At 55.5% G+C, this 22,070-nt stretch overlaps 7 protein-coding genes across 7 annotated transcripts; 5 read left to right on the top strand and 2 right to left on the bottom strand.

Moving 5' to 3' along the window:
* Window positions 1–54: 54 nt before the first annotated feature.
* On the top strand, window positions 55–2,242 carry PG997_014975 (uncharacterized protein; the record flags this gene model as incomplete). The annotated part of the gene is made up of 5 exons (XM_066819289.1): window positions 55–412; window positions 548–786; window positions 845–975; window positions 1,033–1,704; window positions 1,981–2,242. The coding sequence occupies exons 2-5, from the start codon at window positions 556–558 to the stop codon at window positions 2,240–2,242; spliced, it is 1,296 nt and encodes a 431-aa protein (XP_066661477.1). The 5' UTR covers window positions 55–412; window positions 548–555.
* Window positions 2,243–2,819: 577 nt separating this feature from the next.
* PG997_014974 (uncharacterized protein) lies at window positions 2,820–3,635 on the bottom strand (the record flags this gene model as incomplete). Its single annotated transcript, XM_066819288.1, has 2 exons — window positions 2,820–3,109; window positions 3,191–3,635. The coding sequence occupies 2 exons, from the start codon at window positions 3,633–3,635 to the stop codon at window positions 2,820–2,822; spliced, it is 735 nt and encodes a 244-aa protein (XP_066661476.1).
* Window positions 3,636–4,460: 825 nt separating this feature from the next.
* PG997_014973 (uncharacterized protein) lies at window positions 4,461–5,233 on the top strand (the record flags this gene model as incomplete). Its single annotated transcript, XM_066819287.1, has 2 exons — window positions 4,461–4,965; window positions 5,055–5,233. 2 exons carry the CDS (start codon window positions 4,461–4,463, stop codon window positions 5,231–5,233), a joined length of 684 nt encoding a protein of 227 aa, XP_066661475.1.
* Window positions 5,234–7,319: 2,086 nt separating this feature from the next.
* On the top strand, window positions 7,320–11,539 carry PG997_014972 (uncharacterized protein; the record flags this gene model as incomplete). Its single annotated transcript, XM_066819286.1, has 2 exons — window positions 7,320–11,221; window positions 11,290–11,539. 2 exons carry the CDS (start codon window positions 7,320–7,322, stop codon window positions 11,537–11,539), a joined length of 4,152 nt encoding a protein of 1,383 aa, XP_066661474.1.
* Window positions 11,540–15,076: 3,537 nt separating this feature from the next.
* PG997_014971 (RTA1 domain-containing protein) lies at window positions 15,077–16,673 on the top strand (the record flags this gene model as incomplete). The annotated part of the gene is given in 6 exon segments (XM_066819285.1): window positions 15,077–15,095; window positions 15,157–15,256; window positions 15,339–15,512; window positions 15,639–16,071; window positions 16,115–16,356; window positions 16,367–16,673. 6 exon segments carry the CDS (start codon window positions 15,077–15,079, stop codon window positions 16,671–16,673), a joined length of 1,275 nt encoding a protein of 424 aa, XP_066661473.1.
* A 1,000-nt stretch (window positions 16,674–17,673) lies between these two features.
* PG997_014970 (glucose dehydrogenase) lies at window positions 17,674–19,442 on the top strand (the record flags this gene model as incomplete). The annotated part of the gene is made up of 4 exons (XM_066819284.1): window positions 17,674–17,935; window positions 18,001–18,050; window positions 18,071–19,185; window positions 19,256–19,442. Coding segments are annotated over 4 exons (1,614 nt in total), but the record flags the coding sequence as incomplete, so codon positions are not given.
* Window positions 19,443–20,347: 905 nt separating this feature from the next.
* PG997_014969 (uncharacterized protein) lies at window positions 20,348–21,521 on the bottom strand (the record flags this gene model as incomplete). Its single annotated transcript, XM_066819283.1, has 2 exons — window positions 20,348–20,980; window positions 21,435–21,521. 2 exons carry the CDS (start codon window positions 21,519–21,521, stop codon window positions 20,348–20,350), a joined length of 720 nt encoding a protein of 239 aa, XP_066661471.1.
* Window positions 21,522–22,070: the final 549 nt, after the last annotated feature.

Raw genomic sequence — 22,070 nt, 5'->3', positions numbered from 1 at the left:
CGAATCTCTTCCTGGAGGTCTACGGTATTGATTCTCAGGCCCAGTCCCTCCTCGATGGCAGACTCATCCGACTCTTCCCCCAAACGGCATTGCTGGGAATGTCGCAGGCGGTGCCTGGTCTGCGACTTCACCCAGCCGGCTTGCAAGAGATGCATCTCATCCGGCGTCGATTGCCCTGGCTACGGCACCGTCAAGCCGGTGCGGATTCAGTGGCTCCCGCCGGGTAAGGTCAAGTCACGGCGACACAAAGCCAACGCTGCCGATCCCGCCGGAGCCGGTAGAGTCAAGGCTGATGCTCGTTCGACTACTGCATCGCCTGCGCCCACTGCCAGCTCATTGGCTTTACCGCCAGAACCGCCTCGTCTTGCGCAGAACTTCAGCCTACGTGTCTTGACGGAATGTGTTGAATATTGTGAGTGCTTATTGTCCGATCCATAATACATGAACCAAACCAAAGCTAATGTTTGCAAAGTCAATGGGTGCATACTACAGGATCTCCTACCAATCCAGCAATTGGGTCCAAATCCGTACCTGTACCGGATTACAGAGAGACATATGCAGGAGGCAGCAGCAAAGCCAGACCATATTCGTTACGGCCTTTTCTGCACTGTCCTGAGTCATCGAATAAACAGGTCACGCGGGGGTATCCAAATGCCGGATTTGGAGGAACGCTTCTTTCATTACAGAGGGATAGCCATTCGCTCTCTTAGCGAACAGCTCGCGGAGGAAAATCACCAAAGAAGCGATGCCATGCTCGCCGGAGTCATGACAGTTCTCCTTCTGGAAGTAAGTGGCCGCTTCTCTGCCGGGGGAATACGATGGCTAAAAGCAAACAACCTTCCAGATCCATCATGGTGTCTCGCAGAACTGGCGGATGCATCTTGAAGGCATGCATCAGCTGGTGGCCCTCCGCGGTGGGTTCGAGACACTGGCCGCCTCGGAGCATCTGGAGCAGTTTGTTCATTGCCTTTGGCAGTACGTAGCTACCAACCTACGTGACCCCTATTACCGGCAGATACTAACCTGATGCAGCCTCGCGGTCATGGGCAATACGACTTGTCCTGCAACAAGCATGGAGAGTACCGATACGCACCTTGAGACGCTCGGCTTCGTCATGTCAAAATACTCCGGCTGGGCCTCGCCGTTTGGCTTTTGTCCACCCCAGTTGATGTCGGAAGTGGTCCGAATCAACCACCTTCGCTGGAGCACCGCTACCTCTGAGGCTCTGTCCAGCCTGGACCTTTGGCGAGACGCACACGAGATACTCAGCCGTATATATGACTTCGTGCCCGAGGAATGGGCGGCATCCAAATCCCTTTCGCAGCCAAAATGGACCCTTGTGGGTAATATCTTCTTCGCGTCGGTGGCCTTGTACTGCATCTCGTCGCTGCAGAGCATATCCGAACCGCCCATCGAGATCGCCACGCCGGCCCAGCGCGCCACTCACGTTCAGTTTCTACACCTATGTCTCGTGGAGGCCGCGGACACCCCAAGCCTCAGGAACTGTATGCTCTGGCCGCTGGTCGTGCTCGGCGCGGAGGCTGCCAGCTGCGATAACCGCGCGGAGATGCGAACCTTTGTAACCGAGCAGCTGGAGATGCTGAGTAGGCAGTCCGGAACCTTTGTACCTTTGACCGCCAAGCGGGTACTGGAGGCGTACTGGCGGTCCGGCCAGACGGCCTGGGATGCGTGTTTTGACAGGCCGTATGCGCTGACGCTGCTCATATCAGTGGATGTCCATAAAATGATGTCTCGAAGAAGTCAGTGAAGCTAGTGCTGGTAATGCCGGGCTTCTCGGGCTAAAGTCGTGGTACAGCTAGCTCACTGTGCTAGGTTAGGAGACATTCTCGCAGTCTTGCGACGGGACTAAGTAGTCAACCCCAATTGGTGTATCAGAATTGCACCAACTGTTTTTATTGTACCGAGAAATTTGAGATGATCAGAATTAGTCAGCCTTCTCACGCTGCGCCTGTTCCACAGTCATCAGTGGGGATTGGTTGTTTGGTCGGGCCTACCCACACGAGATCTGGAGAGCTTCCGCTCTCGCGCTACTGCATCCGCCGCTCGTCCATCCATAGTGGGGTGCGGCGAGCATGCACAGATCATGACCATCTCAAAGCGCCGATCTCATAAGCGGAAGTCTTCTCGGACATCGGCACCCGCAGCGCAGACTTACCACCTCCCTCCTCGCAGTCAAGCGTCCCTTCCAGTCGACAGGTCCGGTGTCGCTAAGCCCCAGTAACGCAGCTGGTGTGGCAGAGATGCCAAGGACAACAAGGCTAAACGCCTGAGACTGCTCAAGGATATAAATTGCCTAAACGTACGTATGCATCACGGTATCGACAGTGAATCTTTAACACCCCCTAAGAAGACGCGTATTGCTCTCAGGACAAGCAACTATGTCGAATACTGCTTTCACGCCCAATTTACCACACCCAGCATATAGTTTATCTTGAGTTTCACGAAGGTTAGGTACAATCCTCTGGCAGGCTCATGCCAACCCTATTCAGTGAAACCGTGCAAAACGGCGTGCAAGAAGTGGATCTTGTTGCTGCTACTGCCACAAAATAGGTGTTCTTCGGAGAATGGGGAACGTACCATGTAGCAATTGGTTTTTGCCCCATGCTACGCCTTGCGGTCACCTTGGGCACCCTCGGACAATGTTATGCATTCTCTGATTTTACATTTGTGATTATTTATATTATTATCAAGCTACTATATTGACATTAATATCTTATTACTCCTGGCAAGCAGAGCCTTGTCCATGGCATCATGCATTACGATGTTCCGCCCTCTCCTCCGTTGTGTGTCTACACCGCTTAGACGCCGGTGCAGACGTAGTAGCCCAGCCACAGGTTGCTGCAGTTCGCGTCGACCTGCTTGTTGTAGGAGCGGAACTGGCTGAGCGTGATGCCGGCGTCCGTGTAGATGGACCAGCAGCTGTCCCCGGACTTGACCTGGTGGTACGACTTGCAGTTGTCGACGATGCCGGGCATCTGGGGCGTGGGGCCCGATGGCGCCTTGGTCGGCTGCGACGGCGCCTCCGTCGTGGTGGCCGCGCCGGGCACGTGGACGCAGACGTAGTAGTCGAGCCAGAGGTTGGAGCACTCTGCCACGGGGGCGCGCGTTAGCTTCTCAGAGTCATCCCGCGGGCAAAGTCAAAGAGCTTGGGGTAAGGTTAGATACGTACTGTCATCGATCTGGCTGTTCCAGCTCTTGAACTGGGCAGTGCTGATGCTGTTTTTCTTGGCGATGGCGTCGCAGCTGTCGCCGGAGGAGACCTTGTGGAAGCGGTCGCAGTTGCCGGCCAAGCCCGGCATTTTGGGGGAGTTGCTCGGCTCACTGGTGGGGGCAGGGGCCTTGGTGGTGGTCTTGAACGTCGTGGTGGGGGCGGCCGTGGTGGCGGGCGGGGCGTCGGTGACGGTGCCGATGACGCAGTACGACTTGCTCGCGTCCAGGCCGGGGCAGCTGATGCCGGGGTTCAGGTCCTTGAGATCTTTGACCGACAGCCCCCAGCTGCTGGCGAAGCTCGCGCACGTGGCACCGCTGTCGGCGCTGGTGGCGAAGTCGCACTCGACGGCGGCAGAGACCAGGCTGGGAACGAGGCCGGCGGCAAGCATGTGCGTGAGCTGCATCTTGTTGAATTGGGGGAGAGTTGGATGGGGGGATTATATTACTATTAGTGTAAGTGTAACAGGAGGGAGCGGATGGAGGAAGTCTGGTGCACTGGCGACAAACAAGAGGAATTGTCTAGGAGGCAGACGCAAGATGGCACGTTATATACACCTCGTCAAGCTGCTTCTATACGTCGCCAGCCCGCCTAATGCCGATGGTCTTGTCGCCAGGCAGCCGAGCCATGTGCCTCTCGACTCGACAAGACGCCGAATGCGCGAGTAGTAACGAAAGGGACCGTATTGCTCACGACACCACTAGCCTTGCGGCACAGGAGATTAGGTATCATGAATCTAGACACCGGCCCGTTAGGGGACGTGTGCATAAGGCCGACGCTAGTATTGACCGGGGCCCCGGGCGCTGGCAGTTTTTGTTTTCTTCTTGTGTCACGCTACCTAATGGGCTGCTGTTAATGGCCCACTCCGCGCACCGAGGGAGGCCTAACCGGCACAGCGGCACACAGACACACCCTCCTGGCACAGATAGGAAAGTGGAGCCGGTATCATGCCATTGGCCAACGCATGAATACCTTGTCCATTGCCCCTGCCAAAAGCACGCCTGGACGCCCTTTCCTTCCCTTTCCCATCCTCGCTCATCCCACTACAAGAAGCATTCCTCGTGTCATACTTTTCCTCACTCATCCATCGGCTGTTCACTCGCTTACTTCTTCTTCCACGAGCCTGCTTCTTGCGCTCCATCTATCTTTTCAGCTCTCACCACCGCGCCGCAGGCAGGACCACTTAGTTCCCTTACCCCTGACCCGTACTGCTTGGCGTCAGCAAATCAAAATGCACACTCTTTCGCAGGCGGCCGCGCTGCTCGCTGCCTGTGCGGTGGGCGGCGTCCATGCCGCAAGCCCGACCTCGGGCATCCTGGAGGTGGACCTGGCCTTCCCGCGCAACCAGACCTACGCACCCACGGCGCGCCTGCCCATCGTCTTCGCCTACCAGAACCCCGAGTTGGCGACGGCACTCAGAGCGCGCGTCTCCTTCACCGTCTGGAACTGGGACAACATGGGTAACACCACCGCCAGCGCCAATCTCGACCTGGGCCAGGCCAACCTCTCCAGCCGCGACCCATTCCTGCACTACGACTTCTTCCCAGGGTTCGAGGCCGAGGGCCACTACCTCCTCACGTGGACCGCGGGTTGGGACAATTGCACCGAGGAGTCGCTTGGGCAAACCTACACGAGCACTCGCATCGCCCATAGGACCAAGACCCATTCTGTCCTCTTCACCATCAGTAACTCGGCGCCCGCAATAGACCTTGTGGCGGCGACGGACAACAAGGACTGTCCCCAGGAGCTGGGGGTTGCTATTGACGTGAAGGATACCCTGGAATTGCCCCCTGGGTGGACAAGTCTAACGGTGACCACTGTGCAGTCGTGGCCGAGTCGATGCCCACGCCCAGTCCCTGCCGGGTCCAGATCGACTCGGCCGCGGCGTCCAGTATGGCCGCCTCCATGACTGCCAGGGCGTGCAAATACACGCAGGTTGTACCTCCCCGAAGGGAGTCGAGTGTCCGGCAGAGGACGAAAGCTCGGCGCAGCAGCTGGTTGTGACGGGCCTTGCCTGCTTGGCCGCCACCGTGGGGGCAATTGGTTTTGCTTTGATGGGGTGATCGTGGGGTGTGTCTATTTCCGTATTCTGTAAAGAGTTTAGTTTCGACATGAACGAATGTTGTGGAAACGCGTGATCAATGAGAGGAGGTAATTAGCAGCAGCCGAAATTGCATGTATTGTTTTGCCGTTATCCGGTCCGCAATGTGATTTGGTTGCCTTTTTAGGTGCCGTCAACCCGCTGTCAGCCCGATTAGATCAAGTCGATCAGGCGGCGAACGGGGTGCGGGCAAACGATGGCCAAAATCGATCAAATACCGTCCGTCAGGGGTCACGTAGCATTGGTGATAGTTGGGCTGATGCCGACGGAGACAGGCCGCCGAAAGAAGAAAAAGGTCCCTCGTTGTGGGGTGTTGCTGCCTTGTGGCCCTTGTCGCACCCGCTACACCATTGACCAGCAGACAGCCTGTGTCCCACGCACCGGCTCGTCGAAGCTTCTGCAGTGCGTATCTGCTGTGTTAGTATAGTAAGCACGCTTCTCAGTGCCAGGGGAAGCAGATTTAATGCGTGCGTGCAGGTCCTTGGCCTGCAGCAGCCGTGCCACGGCTTGCGGGTGCATGAACGCGTGCGGGTCGAAGCGAGGGAGGGGAGGGACGAAATAAGCGGTAGGCCGAAAACTGAAGGTAAAAGATAAGAAAGGGAAAGGCCCGGGAGCGCTGGAGCATTCCCGGTCGATTTTTACAGGCTGGAACCATCCTACCCCTGCCCCTGCCCCCCGCGGCTGTGGCGTTCTAGTTCCCGCCAAGTGCCGCTAAGCGAGAGATTGGATCTGACGGGACCACTCTGTTGCCTGTCAATGCCCAAGCCGGCCATTCAACATGAATCAATGCTTGTCCAAAGTAAGCTCGCAAGCCAAGCAACAACAAAGGGTGGTGCTTACTTACCTTGGGTAGACTACAGTAAACCCTCGGGGACTTCTAAGGCGACTCACCGCTTAGCGCTGTTGGTATTCAGACGAGTCGACGCCTATCCCAACGGCCAAAGCTAGAATTAAGCATAATATATTAGTTTCACGCCAACCGGGAGCGCTATTAGCTATACAAGTCTAATAATCAACGGATCACTATTAGGTATGTAAGTCGAATAACCAACGGATCACCATTTGGCGCCTGTTGCGGCTGGCTTTTGGATTCGGACCTGTAGCATGGGGTGCTGTGAGTCCACCGATTCTATTAATATTTTGGTACGTCAATCGGATCGGGCTAGTCGTTCATGGCCGTTCCTTTTCCCCCTCGTGCTTGAATCTGAAAATTAGGTTTCCTTCTACCGGTCAGGCAATGCTCACCAGCTTACAGCCTGCAGTTCGGCCTGTCGATCACATCTACCATGCGGCTACCGGCACGCAGTCACGCAAAGAACTGGGGCTGAACATAGTCAGCCTCGCACATCGACCCTTCACGAGCCTGGTGATATCTTGCTAGTGCTTATTCTGGGCTGCCAAAGTCGCATGTTCGGGAAATTGCTATAGAGAGTTTGCTGACCCAGGCCCTTGTCGGCTGGTGGCGATTTGGCCGAGGTCGCCAAGGGCCATCTGTGCCGCTTGCTGGAAATGGACGATGTCCGGCGGCGCAGCAGTGAGACCAGATGTGCACGTCAGTCTCCTTTGGGTAAACGGTTGGATTCCTCTTGTATTACCATTAGGGTAAACGGTTATCCCATTGGGCGAGTGGTTACTCCCGTATCCTAAAGTGAGTAATCATGGACAACTATAAAGACGATATCGCCGTGCCACCAGAACAGAGTATATCCATGAAGCCCACCGCACGCTTCTGCACACACTCATTCATTCACTACGGCGACCATGGTCGCACTACTTCCCTCGTGGCTCACCGCCCTCGCCGTCGGCCTTTCGCTCGCCCCCTGACGGCGCTGTGGCGGCCAAGTCCGGCTCCTCTTTTTCAGAAAGTCTGCCAGCCCGTCGTACCGCAGCCCGGGCAACTGCCCTGAGCGATGCAGCGTCGCCGGGCCCAACCCGGGCAACTGGTCCGTCTACCCGGACTTCCAGCATATCAAGAGATGTAAGGAGACCATGTTCTACGACTTCTCTCTTGATGACCGAGTGGACGAGCCGGAGACGACCCACCGCATCCACGCTTGCTCGTCCTTCGGCCCCGACTTTGCCAAGCTCCCCAGCAACGACACCAGCGTCACTGTCGCCGCCTCTGTCCAAGTCAAGTTCCAAATGGGATGGTGGAAGGAGGGCTTTGGCCTCGCCGCCGGCAGCCTCCGGTCCCTGACCAAACAAATCCGCAACTATGCGGAGCACGGTCATGGCCCTACCGACGGCCCCTTTATTATGTTCGGACAGTCTGGCCAAGCTGCCATCGGTCTCTACATTGGTCAAGGTCTGCTGAACCAAGGCCTCAGTGAGTCGGCCCTGAAGATCTTCCAGGACAACTTGGCCAATGTCAACGTCTCGACGCCCAGCCTCGCCATGCAGCTTTGCGGCGCAGACTACGACAGCAGCCACACCTTTGGTGTCATGGTGACTAGCAACGGCTCCTTTGGCCCCATCCAGGACGCCATTAAGACCTGGGGCAAAGCAGCCTGCCTGGAGTTCGCCGGCTCTACCAACCTGACGGGCCGGGCCTCGTTCACCACGCCGCTCAACCCGCCGACGCACGCGAACGGTACCGCCAACTCCACCGCGCTCGACAGCGCCTTGGTGGCGCGTGCCGAATGCAGAACCGTCCAGGTAGAGGACGGCGACAGCTGCGAGAAGCTGGCCGGCAAGTGCGGCATCCCGCCCGCTGCCTTCACCAAGGTGAATCCGGCGTCGGACTTTTGTGCCAACCTGATGCCCAAGCAGCACGTCTGCTGCTCCATGGGAACCATGCCCGACTTCAGCCCCAAGCCCAACGCCGACGGCTCGTGCCACAGCTACCAGGTCAAGAAGAACGACAACTGCGACAACCTCGCGGCCGAGTACAGCCTCACGAGACAAAAACTCGAGGACTTCAACAAGAACACCTGGGGCTGGAACGGCTGCAAGCTCCTGTTCGAGGACACCGTCATGTGCCTGAGCAAGGGCACGGCCCCTTTCCCTGCCCCCATCGCCAACGCCTTGTGCGGGCCCCAGAAGCCCGGCTCAACGCCCCCGACGGATGGTTCCGACATTGCCGACATGAACCCCTGTCCTCTGAACGCGTGCTGCAACATCTGGGGCCAGTGTGGTATCACCAAGGACTTCTGCGTCGACACCAACACCGGCGCCCCGGGCACGGCTAAGCCCGGCACCTACGGCTGTATTTCGAACTGTGGCACCGATGTCGTCAAGGGTGACGGTACCGGTGCCATTAGCATTGGGTACTTCGAGGGATACGGCTTGGGCCGTGACTGTCTCTTCCAAGACGCCTCGCAGATCGACACTTCGAAGCATACGCACATCCACTTCGGCTTCGGCACCCTCACCACCGACTACCAGGTCGAGGTGGGCGACGTCCTGTCGTCGTACCAGTTCAGCCAGTTCAAGAAGATCACCGGCGCTAACAAGGTCCTCTCGTTCGGCGGCTGGGCCTTTTCGACCGAGCCCGCCACGTATTCCATCTTCCGTAACGGTGTGACGCCCGCCAACCGTCTCCAGATGGCCACCAACATCGCCAATTTCATCAAGACGCATGACCTCGATGGTGTCGATATCGACTGGGAGTATCCCGGAGCCCCTGACATTCCGGGTATCCCGGCGGCCAGCAAGGACGACGGTAAAAACTACCTGGCCTTCCTGGTGATTCTCAAGAACCTGCTGCCGGGCAAGTCCATCTCCATCGCAGCGCCCTCCTCCTACTGGTACCTCAAGCAGTACCCCATCAAGGACATTGCCAAGGTCGTTGACTACATCGTCTACATGACCTACGACCTGCACGGCCAGTGGGACACGGAGAACGCGAACTCGCAGGAGGGCTGCGCCAACGGCAACTGCCTGCGAAGCCAGGTCAACCTGACGGAGACCAAGCAGTCGCTTGCCATGATCACCAAGGCCGGTGTGCCGGGCAAGAAAATCATCGTGGGCGTGACCAGCTACGGGCGCTCCTATAGTATGGCCGAGGCCGGATGCTGGGGCCCGGACTGTTTGTACACGGGCACCCGCATGCAGTCGGATGCGACCCCGGGCAGATGTACCGGCACCGCGGGCTACATTGCCGACGCCGAGATCGCCGAGGTCATGTCCGGCCACGGCCCCAAGCGGGCCGGAAGCCGCGTCACCAAGAGCTTCGTCGACTCGAGCAGCAACAGTGACATCCTCGTCTACGACGACCTGCAGTGGGTCAGTTACATGAGCGCCTCCACCAAGAAGACGCGCGCCTCGCTCTACAAAGCCTGGGGCATGGGCGGCACCTCGGACTGGGCCACTGATCTGCAGGAGTACCATGATGTACCGATACCGGCCAAGGACTGGGCCACATTCAAGCAGCGCGCCAAGGCGGGAAATGACCCCAAGGCTGACGACTCGCGCAACCACACCTGGACCGATCTTGATTGTAAAGATGAGATGATCGTCCACAACGGTATTCACACCCCATATGATCGCTGGGAAGGCGTCCAGGCCGATGCGGCCTGGGCCGACTTGGTCCGGATCTGGAAGGACACGGACTCTAAGTGGGATCACACTTTCATGGAGTCGGTGGAGACCACGCTCAAGATAGGGGCTGACGCCAGCTGCGGCCGATTGCTCAAGGACAACTGCCAGCAGTCCCGGGAGTGCAGCGGTGGTCTAAATGAAGAGCTTTCGGGACCGGCGGCGCAGCTCATCTACAACTCCCTCGTGACGATCCACCAGACCTACGCCGACTATTACAATGCGCTGTTCGCCGCGGCTAGCTCAGTGATCAGCAATGCACTGGACGACCTGGAGAACAAGTTCGCGCCGATCCCCGCCGAGCCGGATAACACGTGGCTTTTGCTGCTCATCGACCTCATCACCGTGGGAACGCTTTCGGCTGCCGGGCCTTATTTCAACTCGGTCCTGAAGAACATGCCCTACTTCGTTGCCAAAGAGGCTGCAGGGAGCGCAACCTTTGACAATGTTAAGGACACGACCATGAACTTGATCGGCCAGAGTACCACTATCGCCAAGGACCTCTTGAAGACGCCCGAGTCAAACTGGACGGCCGAGAGTCAGGACTCCTTCACCAACTACATGGGCCAGGCCATCACGGGCTGGGGCAACGTGACCGCAGTCGGCCTCATGCGGCTCTTCGACGGCAGTGACTCGTCGCTCGACATTATCTGGGACGTCATCTCGGACGGCAAGCTTGTTCCGGGCTGGAGCGGCAAAGAAACCCCAGACGGCAAGCCCAAACAGGAAGATCCCGACCACAACGCCGCGAACGAGCTGCGCCAGAACATCGCCAAGTCCTTCTTCGGCTACGCCATCCCCGCGCTCTGGCAGGTGTCCCATACGTACGCCTTCGTCATCGACTCGGGCTATGCCTGCGACGACGACAAGCCGCTCGGCGACTATCTCGACGACGACACCATGGACGCCACGGGCGCGTGCGTCGAGGGCCGGCGCTACTACCTGGCGCACCCGGACGGCGACGCCCACAAGTGCGAGTGCCACTACTACGACAACGGCCACTGCGAGCGCGTCTGCCGCGACCAGAAGTTCTCGGCGCCGCCGGGGCTCGACTCGCTCGACGGCAACGTCTTCGGCAAGATCACCAAGGAGGACCTCATCACCGGCTCCGTCCGCACCTACCTGCAGAACGGCAAGGCCAACGGCGGCGGCTTCGCCGACCCCACCGACGGCGGCACCATCGACAACCTGCTCAACGTCGACGTGACCACGCCGGGCTTCATGCGCCTGCCCGTCTGCAGCCCCGCGCGCGCCTTCCAGTCCTGGGACACCACCAAGAAGGGCTCGAGCCCCCACTACCCCTGCGACATCCCGCCCGGGCGCGACACCTGCGGCGACTCCACGTTCGAGGACCAGTCGAGCGGCGCCTCCCCAAGGTCGAGGACTGCCTGCAGATCATCCGCAACATCGAGGGCGACGGCAGCACCGACTTCACCACGCAGGTGGTGGGCAAGAACCAGCGCGAGATTGGCAAGTCCGGCACCTGCCACTTTGGCGTGGAAGCTACGAAGGTCAACGGCAACGTCAACTTCGTCGTCGGTGGCCAGGACATGATTGACATCATCAACGAGGCCGTCAAGCGGTTCGGTGGTGATGGCCGCGTTGGAGCTAAGGGCAATATGAACTGCAACGGTAACATCAAGCAACAGGCAGTGAAGTGGGGTATCTACTAGACAGAATCCCGAGCCATGGCCGGTGTTTCTTCCTTTTTCTTTGTATATATTATTTAAAGAAATATTATTCGATGTTTATAGTGGAAATCCGGAAAACTAAATCTCTTTCGTAACTGTTCTTACGAAGCTAAAATCAGTTTTCGAGTCCCCTTTATTAAATATAAGACCAGATACGATTAAATATACCGTGGTGAGGTCGCCGCGGAGGTTCTGGATTTGAAAGACTGGTCTCGCAGTATAGGCTAGGCGGGGAAAGGCCGCATCGGGGCCATGGTCAGAGTGAAAGGCTTGGAGAGCAAACATAGAAGACAAAGTGGATAGTCATCGTCCCTAGCTCCTAGCGTTGAATAGTAGTCTCATGTTTGTGGTGCGCATTGTCGAGTTACTCATGGTCAAATGGGTAAGTGCTCATGATGGTGTCTTATAAAAGCCAACTACTCGGGTGGAACAGAGACAGTAAACAGATCACTCGAGTCTGCCAAATCGATCAAGACCGCCTAGTTGGGGGCAACTGGAATAGCGAGATGGGTGAGATCGTGGAAAGATTGTATAATTGTGGTATAATATTGCTTAACTCTCAGAATAAGCATCCGACATTGATGGTACGAGTAGTCCGCTAGGATGGAGTAGTCATTGGCTCCCAACTGATTCCAACGGGGAATAACCAAATCAGCTCTCAGGTGATTAATTCAATATTCCAGAAAACCAAATAATGCTTCGTGCGGTGTTATGCCCCTAACTAGCGACGCGGTAGGTAGAAAGACTGATGAGTGAATGAAGTTGAAATACCTCATCTCTCTCAACCTACATGTTGAAGAGCTATCCGAAGTGCGATATGTCCGGAATTGCGTCGGTAGTGCCGCAGGGGCCGCCCTTGTGAGGGCCCGCCATTGACGGAATTCTCATAGTCCTCGAGGCCTCGGGGATACCCGGTTTTGATATGCTGGGAAGCTCGGGTGACGGCGCCCGTGTCATCATTGCTAGCACTGCTGGTGTTGAAGTAGGATGGAGAAAGGGTTCAGCCAGCCCCTTGACGCGACCAGCGCGCTACGCTAGAATTTCTAATGGTGTATGCAATAGCACCGCAGTGCAGTTCTACCTCGTCCTAGGCGGCGGTACTCCTCCATGGTCAAGGCGGGGTATCGTTTATTTGGGGGCTGGGCCGAGGGCTTGGCTTCGTGCTTTGGCTTGCTGCGGCGGAAGAGGCGCTTGAGGGAGCTGCAGGGACTCATTACAGATGTCGAGTGAGTTGATACATCGCGTAGAAAAGGCGAGGAGGTTGAAAATGGGTGGGTCTGTAATGTGTTCGAATAAAGGAACTTGGGATAGCAGATATACTGAGCCAGAGTCCTTTCTCCGTTGTCTCTGTATGCTTGTTGAGTGAACGTGGTTGGGATTGAGGGGTTAGAGTTGCGGTTGAACAGTTTGCTGTTTACACGGGATGGTGGGAAAGAGGAATCGATCTACTGGCTGGGGATCTGGTCCGTATATGTGGGAATAAAATATGTTTCTCCGGTTGGCTCACTATTCCTGCTTTGGGCCCTGACGGAGATGGGCTATGTTGAGTTCATGAGGCTATAGGAAATCGAAAACTAAAAAAGGGAGAGCAGGTTTTTAGCAGAGATCGGGCACATCTTTAGAATCAGCCACCCGACGAAGGCTAATCATGCAAAAGAAGCAATCGATATAGAACCAAGTAGTCGGTAAACTCAAATCCGTAGGCGGTAAACTTAAAATCACCACCCGTCTTGCATGACTTGCTGAATTAACACTCTAGCAAGTAGCTATTGATACCAAGCCAGGTTCCATTAAGTTCGCCGCATTTATATGAACTATTCTATGTTTTTATAACTCATATTTCATATTTTCATTTTCTACAGGAGCATTGAAAACATATTCTTGCGAGTTGTCTCGAAACATGGGTTGAGTATTATGGCGTGGGTAGAAGTGGCTGCCAACGCGCAACGGGCCGTTGACCTCAAAATCCAAAGCCATGGCTGATATTTCCGCATCATTGGGATCAAACACGGCATCTCCGGTCCCCTTGATTCAATGAGTTAAAAAACCATATCCAGTAATCTGCAGTCTAATTCGAAGAGCTGCTAGTCGACGAGGGGGATGTTGAAGTGGTGCTTCTGCTGCTAGAGCCACTGGTACTGCCTTCGTTTTTGGAGAAGCAGTTTCCCTGGTTAACTGGTGCGGAGATCTTGTTTCTGCGTTTCTTGGGGGTGCTCGAGCTCCTGATGGTATGCTATGCCTCGGTATTTGTAGTGTTTTCTGGATGTTGTTTTTCTAGGGAGAATTAGGGTCAGCTTTGGCTAGGGGATATGGCGCATTTTATACTGAGCCAAGGGAGACTGGCGACACGACTTGAAATTATATGATGGCTAGTTCCAGGCTTTTTTCCAGGACACAGTGATGTTGGAATGGCCATATTGGCATAGTAATGGAGAATGTGACAACAGTCGAGAATACGTTAGCATCTTGTCTATAAGCTGTGTCACTTTCATCAGGCTCGCTTGATATCCTTTGGTCCGTGCAAATAATAGTATGAGTCCGTGAAAACTGAGTCTATTAAGCCTCTTTCTCCCCTTTTCATGCCATTTCCCCTTAATAGTGACTTCTATCCACTTCGGGGATGGAATTGGCATGTGTTCTTTGTAAGTATAGGCCTATGGGCGGGCCACCACTTGGAACACACATGAGAATAGCATCAACCAAACTGGGGATATCAGATGTTCCAAATTGTAGGTCGGCATGTGTTTACCGGCTGTGTAGGGGGTTTTGCTCATTGTTGATCGACAAATCCTGGACAGGGCACACTTGTGTGGCGCAGAACTAGAAGCATGGGCTTGGCGCTAATAACGTCCGCAAAGGGATACAGGAGAGCCCAAGAGACCTACACAAGCAGGGCTTAGGGAGCTTACGTAGGCGGCAGAGCCAATTTCACACGCATATGTATTAGAAGTCAATCAATTGATCAATTTTCCGATCGAGGGCTGGGGCCAGTGTGACGCCGGGACCAAAAGCTTGGCAGTTTTTATCGACGTACAGGGCTTAGCGGGCCCCACCGGCACACCCATCTGAGAGGATCTCCAGCGCTGAACTGCCAAAACCGCCCCAGGCTTGGGGGAACAGCGGCTGGGGTCTCACTAGTGGCTTGGCGAACTTACACTCCTATTCGGGTCTAGCGGGCTTCTGCCAAACAGCAGGGGCAAGCCCAACACGACGCGTGGGCTGAAGCAACACCTGAGGGACGCCGCTGTGAATGGACGAAATGGGCTGCATGTTGTCAATGCGACAGAGACAAGCAACCTTCAAACATATATGAATATGTGGTCATCTTCCCTTTGACAACAAACTTGGGAGCCGGTAGACACCAAACACTCGGTCCTTAAAGGCATCATCATTTGCTTTCTTTCTTGTTTCTGTTCGGTTTTCTTCTCGCTTGTCTTCTGGTTATTTCATCAGCATTAGTATTGTCCCTTGTATCCCTCGCAGCAACCAAACGCCGAAACGGCTATTGCTCAAATCAAAATGGCTTACAGTGACCCAGGTAGGCGAGCTCCACGATCCGGATCAGGTCCACTAGGCATCTACTGACTCAGCATACCCAGTCCCCTACAGTTTGTACGTTTACAAACCGAACGAGGTCCTGCCCATAGTCTTCGCCGTTCTTTACGCCATCTCAGCCTTCTTCCATGTTTGGCAATGCCAGTAAGTGCCCCAAACTCGAGAGTGGACTTATTCGAGCCAAGTACATGGGCAAGATCCAAGCTGACGCTCCATGTTTCAATAGCCGGTACAAGGCATGGAGGGTCTTGGGGCTACACCCTCTCTGTGGTGTCTTGTTTGTTATCGGTTACGCCGCCCGAGCCTGGGCCTCCACCGGCACGAACTACCTCTACGATGAATCTAGGCCGGCCAACTTGGGCTTGTTCATCATTAGCCAAGTCTTCATCTACTGTGCTCCGTAAGTCTCCACACGCATATCGAAAGGGGGAGGGAGGGAGGAGTAGGGGACGTAGATGATTCGGATCACCTTGGCTGCTCTAAGACGGTTGCTGACTTCAATTTCTCTTTTTCATCCAACAAACAGGCCGCTTCTCGAGCTCGCAAACTATCACATCCTCGCCCGTCTATTCTACTTTGTGCCGTATCTCGCCATCCTCCCCGGCCGCCGGGTCATGGGCATCTTTGGTGGCATCATGCTGTTCGTGGAGGGCCTCAACGGCCTCGGCGCGGCGCTGGGCACGAACCCGAAAATCACCAACACCTCGATCGGCACCGGCCTCATGCTCACCGCCAACGCGACCCAGGTGGCTGTGATCCTGACCTTCCTGGTCCTCGCGAGCACGTTCCACTACCGCTGCGAGACCCGGGGCGCGAGCACGGGCATGCTGAACCTGCGGAACCGCCGCGGCATCCGCAAGATCATGATCACGCTCTACGTCAGCATGGTCGTGATCTTGGTGCGATGCTTCTACCGCCTGATCGAGCACACGGGCGACAACCACATCGACTACAAGGACGTCGAGGCCATGAAGCAGCTGCACCCCCTTCCTGCGCATCGAGTACTACTTCTACATCTTCGAGGCCGCGCTCATGCTCGTCAACTCGGCCCTCTGGAACGTCTTCCACCCGGGCCGCTTCCTGCCCCGCACCATCCAGACCTTCCTCACGCGCGAGGGCAGCCAGGTCGAGGTGGCGCAGCCGTACGACTACCGCCAGCCCTGGCAGAAGATCGTCCACCTCTTCACCATGTGCGTCCTCTACCGCAAGGACGACGGCTGCCCCTCGCCCTCGCACAAGGAGCGGTCCGGCAAGATCGTCGCGCCCTCGGACGGGGGGCGGCGGCTACGACTCGGCTCGCCAGCCGCCCATGGCGTACGAATCCTCGCCCTCCTCGGCCCCCGCCGCCCCGGGCAAATACTACGCAAATGGCGACGGCGGCGGCAGTAGGGACACGTCCACCTCCCCGGTGGAGATCTTCCTGAACATCCTCACCTTGGGCTTGTACGGCGCCCTGAAGCCCTCGCACAAGAACCGGGGGTCGCGGAGCTTCCAGGAACTCGGTGAGTACCCACTTGCTGACCGCCACGGATCGCATGAGCGGTTGCGTGGGCCCGACTAAGCTTTGAGTCATCTGTGTTGGGGGGTGGTCGATGATGATGATGATGAGCTAGTCATTGTACACTTGTCGGTTTTGCTTTCTTTTTCTTGCTTTTCACACACTACCTACTATCATCTGTCTATTATCGGAAGTTGGATCCTAATCCTTGTGTATGAATACAGACAGAGTGGACCCGCAGGGACCGACGAGGCACGCTGTGGAGATAACGTCTCAGGGGCAGCAGCAGCAGAGGCGATAAGGGGTTTCATTCCTTTCTTACTTGGTTATTTTCAACCCTTCCTCCATTTCTTGTATCTTAGCACCGCCCATTTCACTTTCACTTGACGTCACTGAGGGTGGGAAGCTATTGGGTAGCTTGGATGGGTTGTGAATGTAGAGTAGAGTCATCTAGAGGGAATTAATGGCAAGACTGGAGCAGCTCAAGAGATCTAAGCTGCTGCTTGGACTGAATAACCAACCCAATCATGATTACAGCCTTGGGCTACAAGTTACGATTCAGATTGTGATGTTGCCTCTTGTCCAATGAAGTGTTGCAATGATCGTCATACTTCTTTCCCAGTTTGGCATGGGGATCAGCGAAGCACCCAAAGTAGTATACTGTTGCAAGTTGAAAGGCTAAACACGAATCTAACGTGTGACCCATCGATTGCAAGTACGTGATGAGAAAAGATCGAGGGGGAGTTGGATGAGAAGCCTTACGATCATGTTGGTGACGAGATACTCCACATAACTGAGCAACAAACCACCAACATCGTTACATCTTCCGCGGGGGGAACTCAAACCCCCGGTCACATCCCTTGCTTGAGGCTCCGCCGAGTCACAACTAGAACCAACGTCGGCGGTCTTGCTTAAGTCCGATATATAACGTCTGCTGATTGCACCTTATTGCTTTCCTAAATTCCATCCTTTTCCTACTCGACCAGCTCCCAACACTATTAGCAGAGCCTTGATCAACCCCATTCACCCATCTAAAAATATGCCCTCATCTCAAGACTGAGACCACATCGTGGTCGGCGGTGGCTTGGCAGGCTGCGTGGTCGCAAGCCGCCTCAAGGAGTACCAGCCATCCGCCCGCATCTTGGTCATCGAGGCCGGCCCGGATGTGAGTCAGAACCAAGAGATCCTCAAGTTCCAATCTCTCGAGTTCCTCGGCGGCCAGTTCGACTGGGCCTACAAGACGCTGCCTCAGAAGCACTGCGATGAACGAGAGGTGGATATCCCCGCCGGGCGTGCTCTTGGCGGCGGTTCTATCATCAACGGATGTGAGTTTTTCTAGAACCCAAAGCCACCTAGCAAGTCCAAGACTAATGTGCGGGTACAATGCAAGGCGGTTGGTTCCGAGGCTCTCGTGCCGACTTCGACAGCTGGGCCGACCTGGTCGGTGACCGGCGTTGGAGCTACGATGGCCAGTTGCCCTACTTCAAAAGACGGAGAAGTGGTACAGCGACGAGCTGGCAGACCAGCACGGCCATGACGGCAAGTTTCATATCGAGTCGCCCGTCTCGACGAACCGCTTGTACCCGCTGGCCGGGATCACGGAGCAGGCCTGGCGCGAGATGGGCAGCGAACCGCTCCCTGGGAACGACATGAACGCCGGCACCAACCTGGGCGTCGGCCAGCTCAACGAGAACCGCCGCGATGGAGCCCGCCAGGTTGCGCCGTCGGTCTATTCTTTGGAGGGTGTGACAGTCCTGACGGAGACCATGGTCGGGTCTATCCTGTTGAGCAAAGGGGACGCCACCAAAGAACCCGAAGCCACGGGCGCCCGCTTGGCGGACGGAACTGAGATCCGCGGCAGACAGGTAATCGTCTCGGCCGGAGCTTACCGAACTCCCCAGATCTTGGTGCACTCGGGCTTGGGTCCCAAAGAAGTCCTGGAGAAGCACGGGATCGAACCCATCCTCGAAGCGCCCGAGGTGGGCAAGAACTTCACCGACCACGTCATGATGCGCATGAACTGGAAGCTGAAGGATCTCACCAAGGGTTATGCCATCGACTTCCAGAATCCAAGCCCACTTTTCTTGGAGCCGCAGTTCGCTAAGGGCTCACCGGCCAGTTACGTCGTGTCGGCTACCGTGCCCCGCGAAGGCCTCGAGGCGGCCATCGCCAAGGATGAGGGCGGCAAGGTGGACCCGGAACACCCCTTGCTGAAGCGTGAGTTCGCCATGATGGAGACCATGATGCTGTACTTGGCGGTGCCTCCTCTCAAGCCTGACGGGGTACACATCAGTAGCTTCCTCATGGCTATGAAACCCACGTCGCGGGGTACGGTGACTATTGCATCCAAGGATCCGACTGACCCGCCCCTGCTGGATCCTAACTATTTAGCCACCGAGGTCGACAAGTACGTATGGCGACATTCTCTCCGCCAGGCTGCCAAGTTGATGACGGGCGATACCACTGTTCTGGGCCGCGATATTGTTGCGGGTGAGGCGCCTTTCGACGAATTTGGGCCGTTGACCACGGACGCAAGTGACGAGGAATTGGACAAGAGAGTGCAAGGGCAGGGCACGTAAGTGATCTTATGATGATGCGATATACCAATCCAGCAGAAAGTGAGCTAATATTTTCCCGTGTCCTAGATCGACATATCATGGTGCTGGCAGTTGTTCCATGGGATCGGTGGTGGATACCAACCTGAGATTCAAGGGGGTCCAGAACCTGCGAGTTGTTGATGCCTCGGTCATTCCCATTGCAATCGGTGCCCATATCCAGGCTGCTGTGTACGCACTTGCTGAACAGGCTGCTGTCATTATTTCTCAAGGCTGAGAAATGACGAGTTGGATAACCTCTGGCCAGATAAAAACGCATAGCCACCTCGCAATTACTTATGAAAGGAAACTCAAAGAAAGGGTTGCTTCATGAAGATGGGAGTCTGGAGGCAATTGAGTACATCCATTCAGCTTTTATTCTGGAATGTTCCCTGGAATAGAATTGAACTCTGGACTTGGGGTTGACTTCAGCTCTGTAAGAAAGCGTCCTTACTTATTAGGCCAGCCTGGGCACGAATATGGAACTGACACCCAACTGCCACTAAATATAAATGATAGGCCGTACTTGGAATCTGGACTAATATCAAATCAGATCAAGTAGTGATGTCGTATTGGCACCCAACACAAGTCGACTCGTGGAGAGCTTACAGACAATCCACGATACTGTTCCACTCTTGATGGCTTCTCTGACAGCCGGAAAACCATAGAGAAGTACAAGTTCCAGTAGTATATGTATCAAGTAGGTTAGGCAATATGCTGTTCAAACGTCAACACTTACTTCCATCTTGGACTTCACCCTCCCAGTCATTCAATTATGACACTATCAAAATAATTTGATACTATATTCTTTTATCCCACGTACACGTGAAATGATTGGCGCGAAAGATGTTATTGGGAAGATTCATGAATTCATACTATTGTAGGGGACTGCCTAATGCCAAGGGTTTCTTGCATATTCTGATGCTTCGGAATCATATCGTCGAAGCGTAAGCCGTAACCATAACCGTCCGAGATAGCAAATCAAAGATGTGTGTGTATGCATGTACCCCCTCCTTCATATTTCCTCTTCTTGCCTTTTCTCTTCTTCAATCCAGGCAAGTCCAGTCCAGTCCAGTCTTCGGGCAAGGTGTGCATGATGCAGAAGCAGGTTAGGTAGGTAGGTAGGTATGTATCCTACTCAACTCAGACCTCGTCAACGGCCATCGGCATCTCGCCGGCGCCAACATGCTCCTCCTCGGCCTTGATCATGGCGTCCACGCCGACGATGTCGTCCTCGAGGCTGCTGGTGCCGTGGCCGCCGGCCAGGTTCAGCTGCTGTATCTGCTGCTCCTCGTCCTCGTCGTAGACGGGCTCCATGATGATCTCCTCGCTCTTGGGGGCGGCCTTCTTCTTGCGGCTACCACTGGCGGCACCGGCACTAGCACCACCGGCGGCGGTGCGGGACTTCTTCTTGGGGTGGACGGGCGAGCCATCGCCGGCGGCGCCATTGGCGGCGATGGCAGCATCGTCATGGGCGTCGCCCTCGTAGTCGTCGTTGCTGTCGGCGGCGGCAGCAGCAGCAGCAACAGGGATGACAGGGGCAGCGGCGGTCTTCTTGGTGGCGCGCTTGCGCTTGGTGGCGGTGGAAGCAGTACCCTTGGCGGCACCTTTGGCGGCGGTGGCCTTGTTCTTGGGGGTCTCGGGCTGGTCCTTGGTCTTGCCGTCCTTGTCGACGCCGGCGGCGGCCAGGAGGCGGATCTTGGTGGTGCGCCAGCACTCGCGGGCGCTGGCGGCGTTCTTGTAGCCGCCGAGTGTGGCTAGCTTGTCGAAGTCGATCTATTGGTTTGGAGAAGAGGCATGGTCAGCTTGTCTTGCTTTTGGTTTTGGGATTTCTTGTTTTGGAGGAGGGAAGGAAGGATGGGGGTTTGGGGGATGAGGATGGTATCGAGAATGGGGTGAGAGGAAGCGGGGCAAAAGTATCGCGACGCCTGTTTTGGTTGTATGGCCAGAGATGTTTCGTGATGCTTGTTGATCATACCAATGAGGAATATTGTGTGTGTATCGATAATGTGGCGAAGGGAATGGGAGTTGCACCGGATAGAGGATGGCAGTGGCAGGTAATAATGGGTGGGTCATGGGGAGAATTCCATTGTCATTCCAAACCGCCATATCTCCTGTGTATGGTTCGTGAGGTTGTCGACAGAAGGGTAATATGCGTGGCGCCACGACAGCAGGAGTTCGATTCGGGTCGAGATGTGAGAGAGTGAAGTGAACCACATGCAAGACTTACCTTGATGTCGCCTCCGAGGCAGGCCCAAACCATGGCGCTGACCTCCATGTCACGCGTACTGAACTGAGGCTTCTTATTCTCGGCCATTGTTGCGATGAAGGGGAGGTAGTGATGGGTGGAGGTGTGAGGTGTGGTTTGGTTTGCTTGGTCGAGGTGGTGGAAGTGGTAGTGGTAGAAGAATAATTAATGAGTAGTCGAAAGAGTGATGGGTGGAAGAGAATGAACAAAACAATTTGTACGTGTCTTGTATGGATGCAGATGGGTGACCTTGACCTGAAGGAAAAGGTATTGGTAAGATGGTTGCTGTGAGATTGGGTTGGGGGACTGTGAAAGTAGAGCTTTGGTTTGGTCAGCAGCCGGGAGAGTAACCACAGTTGCAAGTTGGAGGGTGTTATGAAAGAAAGTGAAGAAGGGAAGAGGGCGGATGGCTGATCTTGGATAGCCCAATTGTTTACGCGTCTTGGGGTGGGTGAATGCAAATGGTGAGATAGGTAGGCGGCAAGTTTGGCGGCTTACTGGGTAATGAATAGGAAAGCTTTTGAATTTGAATGTGCCTATTCACGGACAATTCACTTCTTGACTTCCACTGAGTGATTGTAACAATACCGCGCTTTCCCTATGGGCTCATTGTCCTAG

Source organism: Apiospora hydei (genome assembly GCF_038363865.1).
Source record: "Apiospora hydei strain CBS 114990 chromosome Unknown utg000010l_segment0_segment0, whole genome shotgun sequence".
Taxonomy (NCBI): Eukaryota; Fungi; Ascomycota; class Sordariomycetes; order Amphisphaeriales; family Apiosporaceae; genus Apiospora; species Apiospora hydei.
Note: the sequence above shows the minus strand (reverse complement) of the source record. Positions and strands in the feature narration are given on the sequence as shown.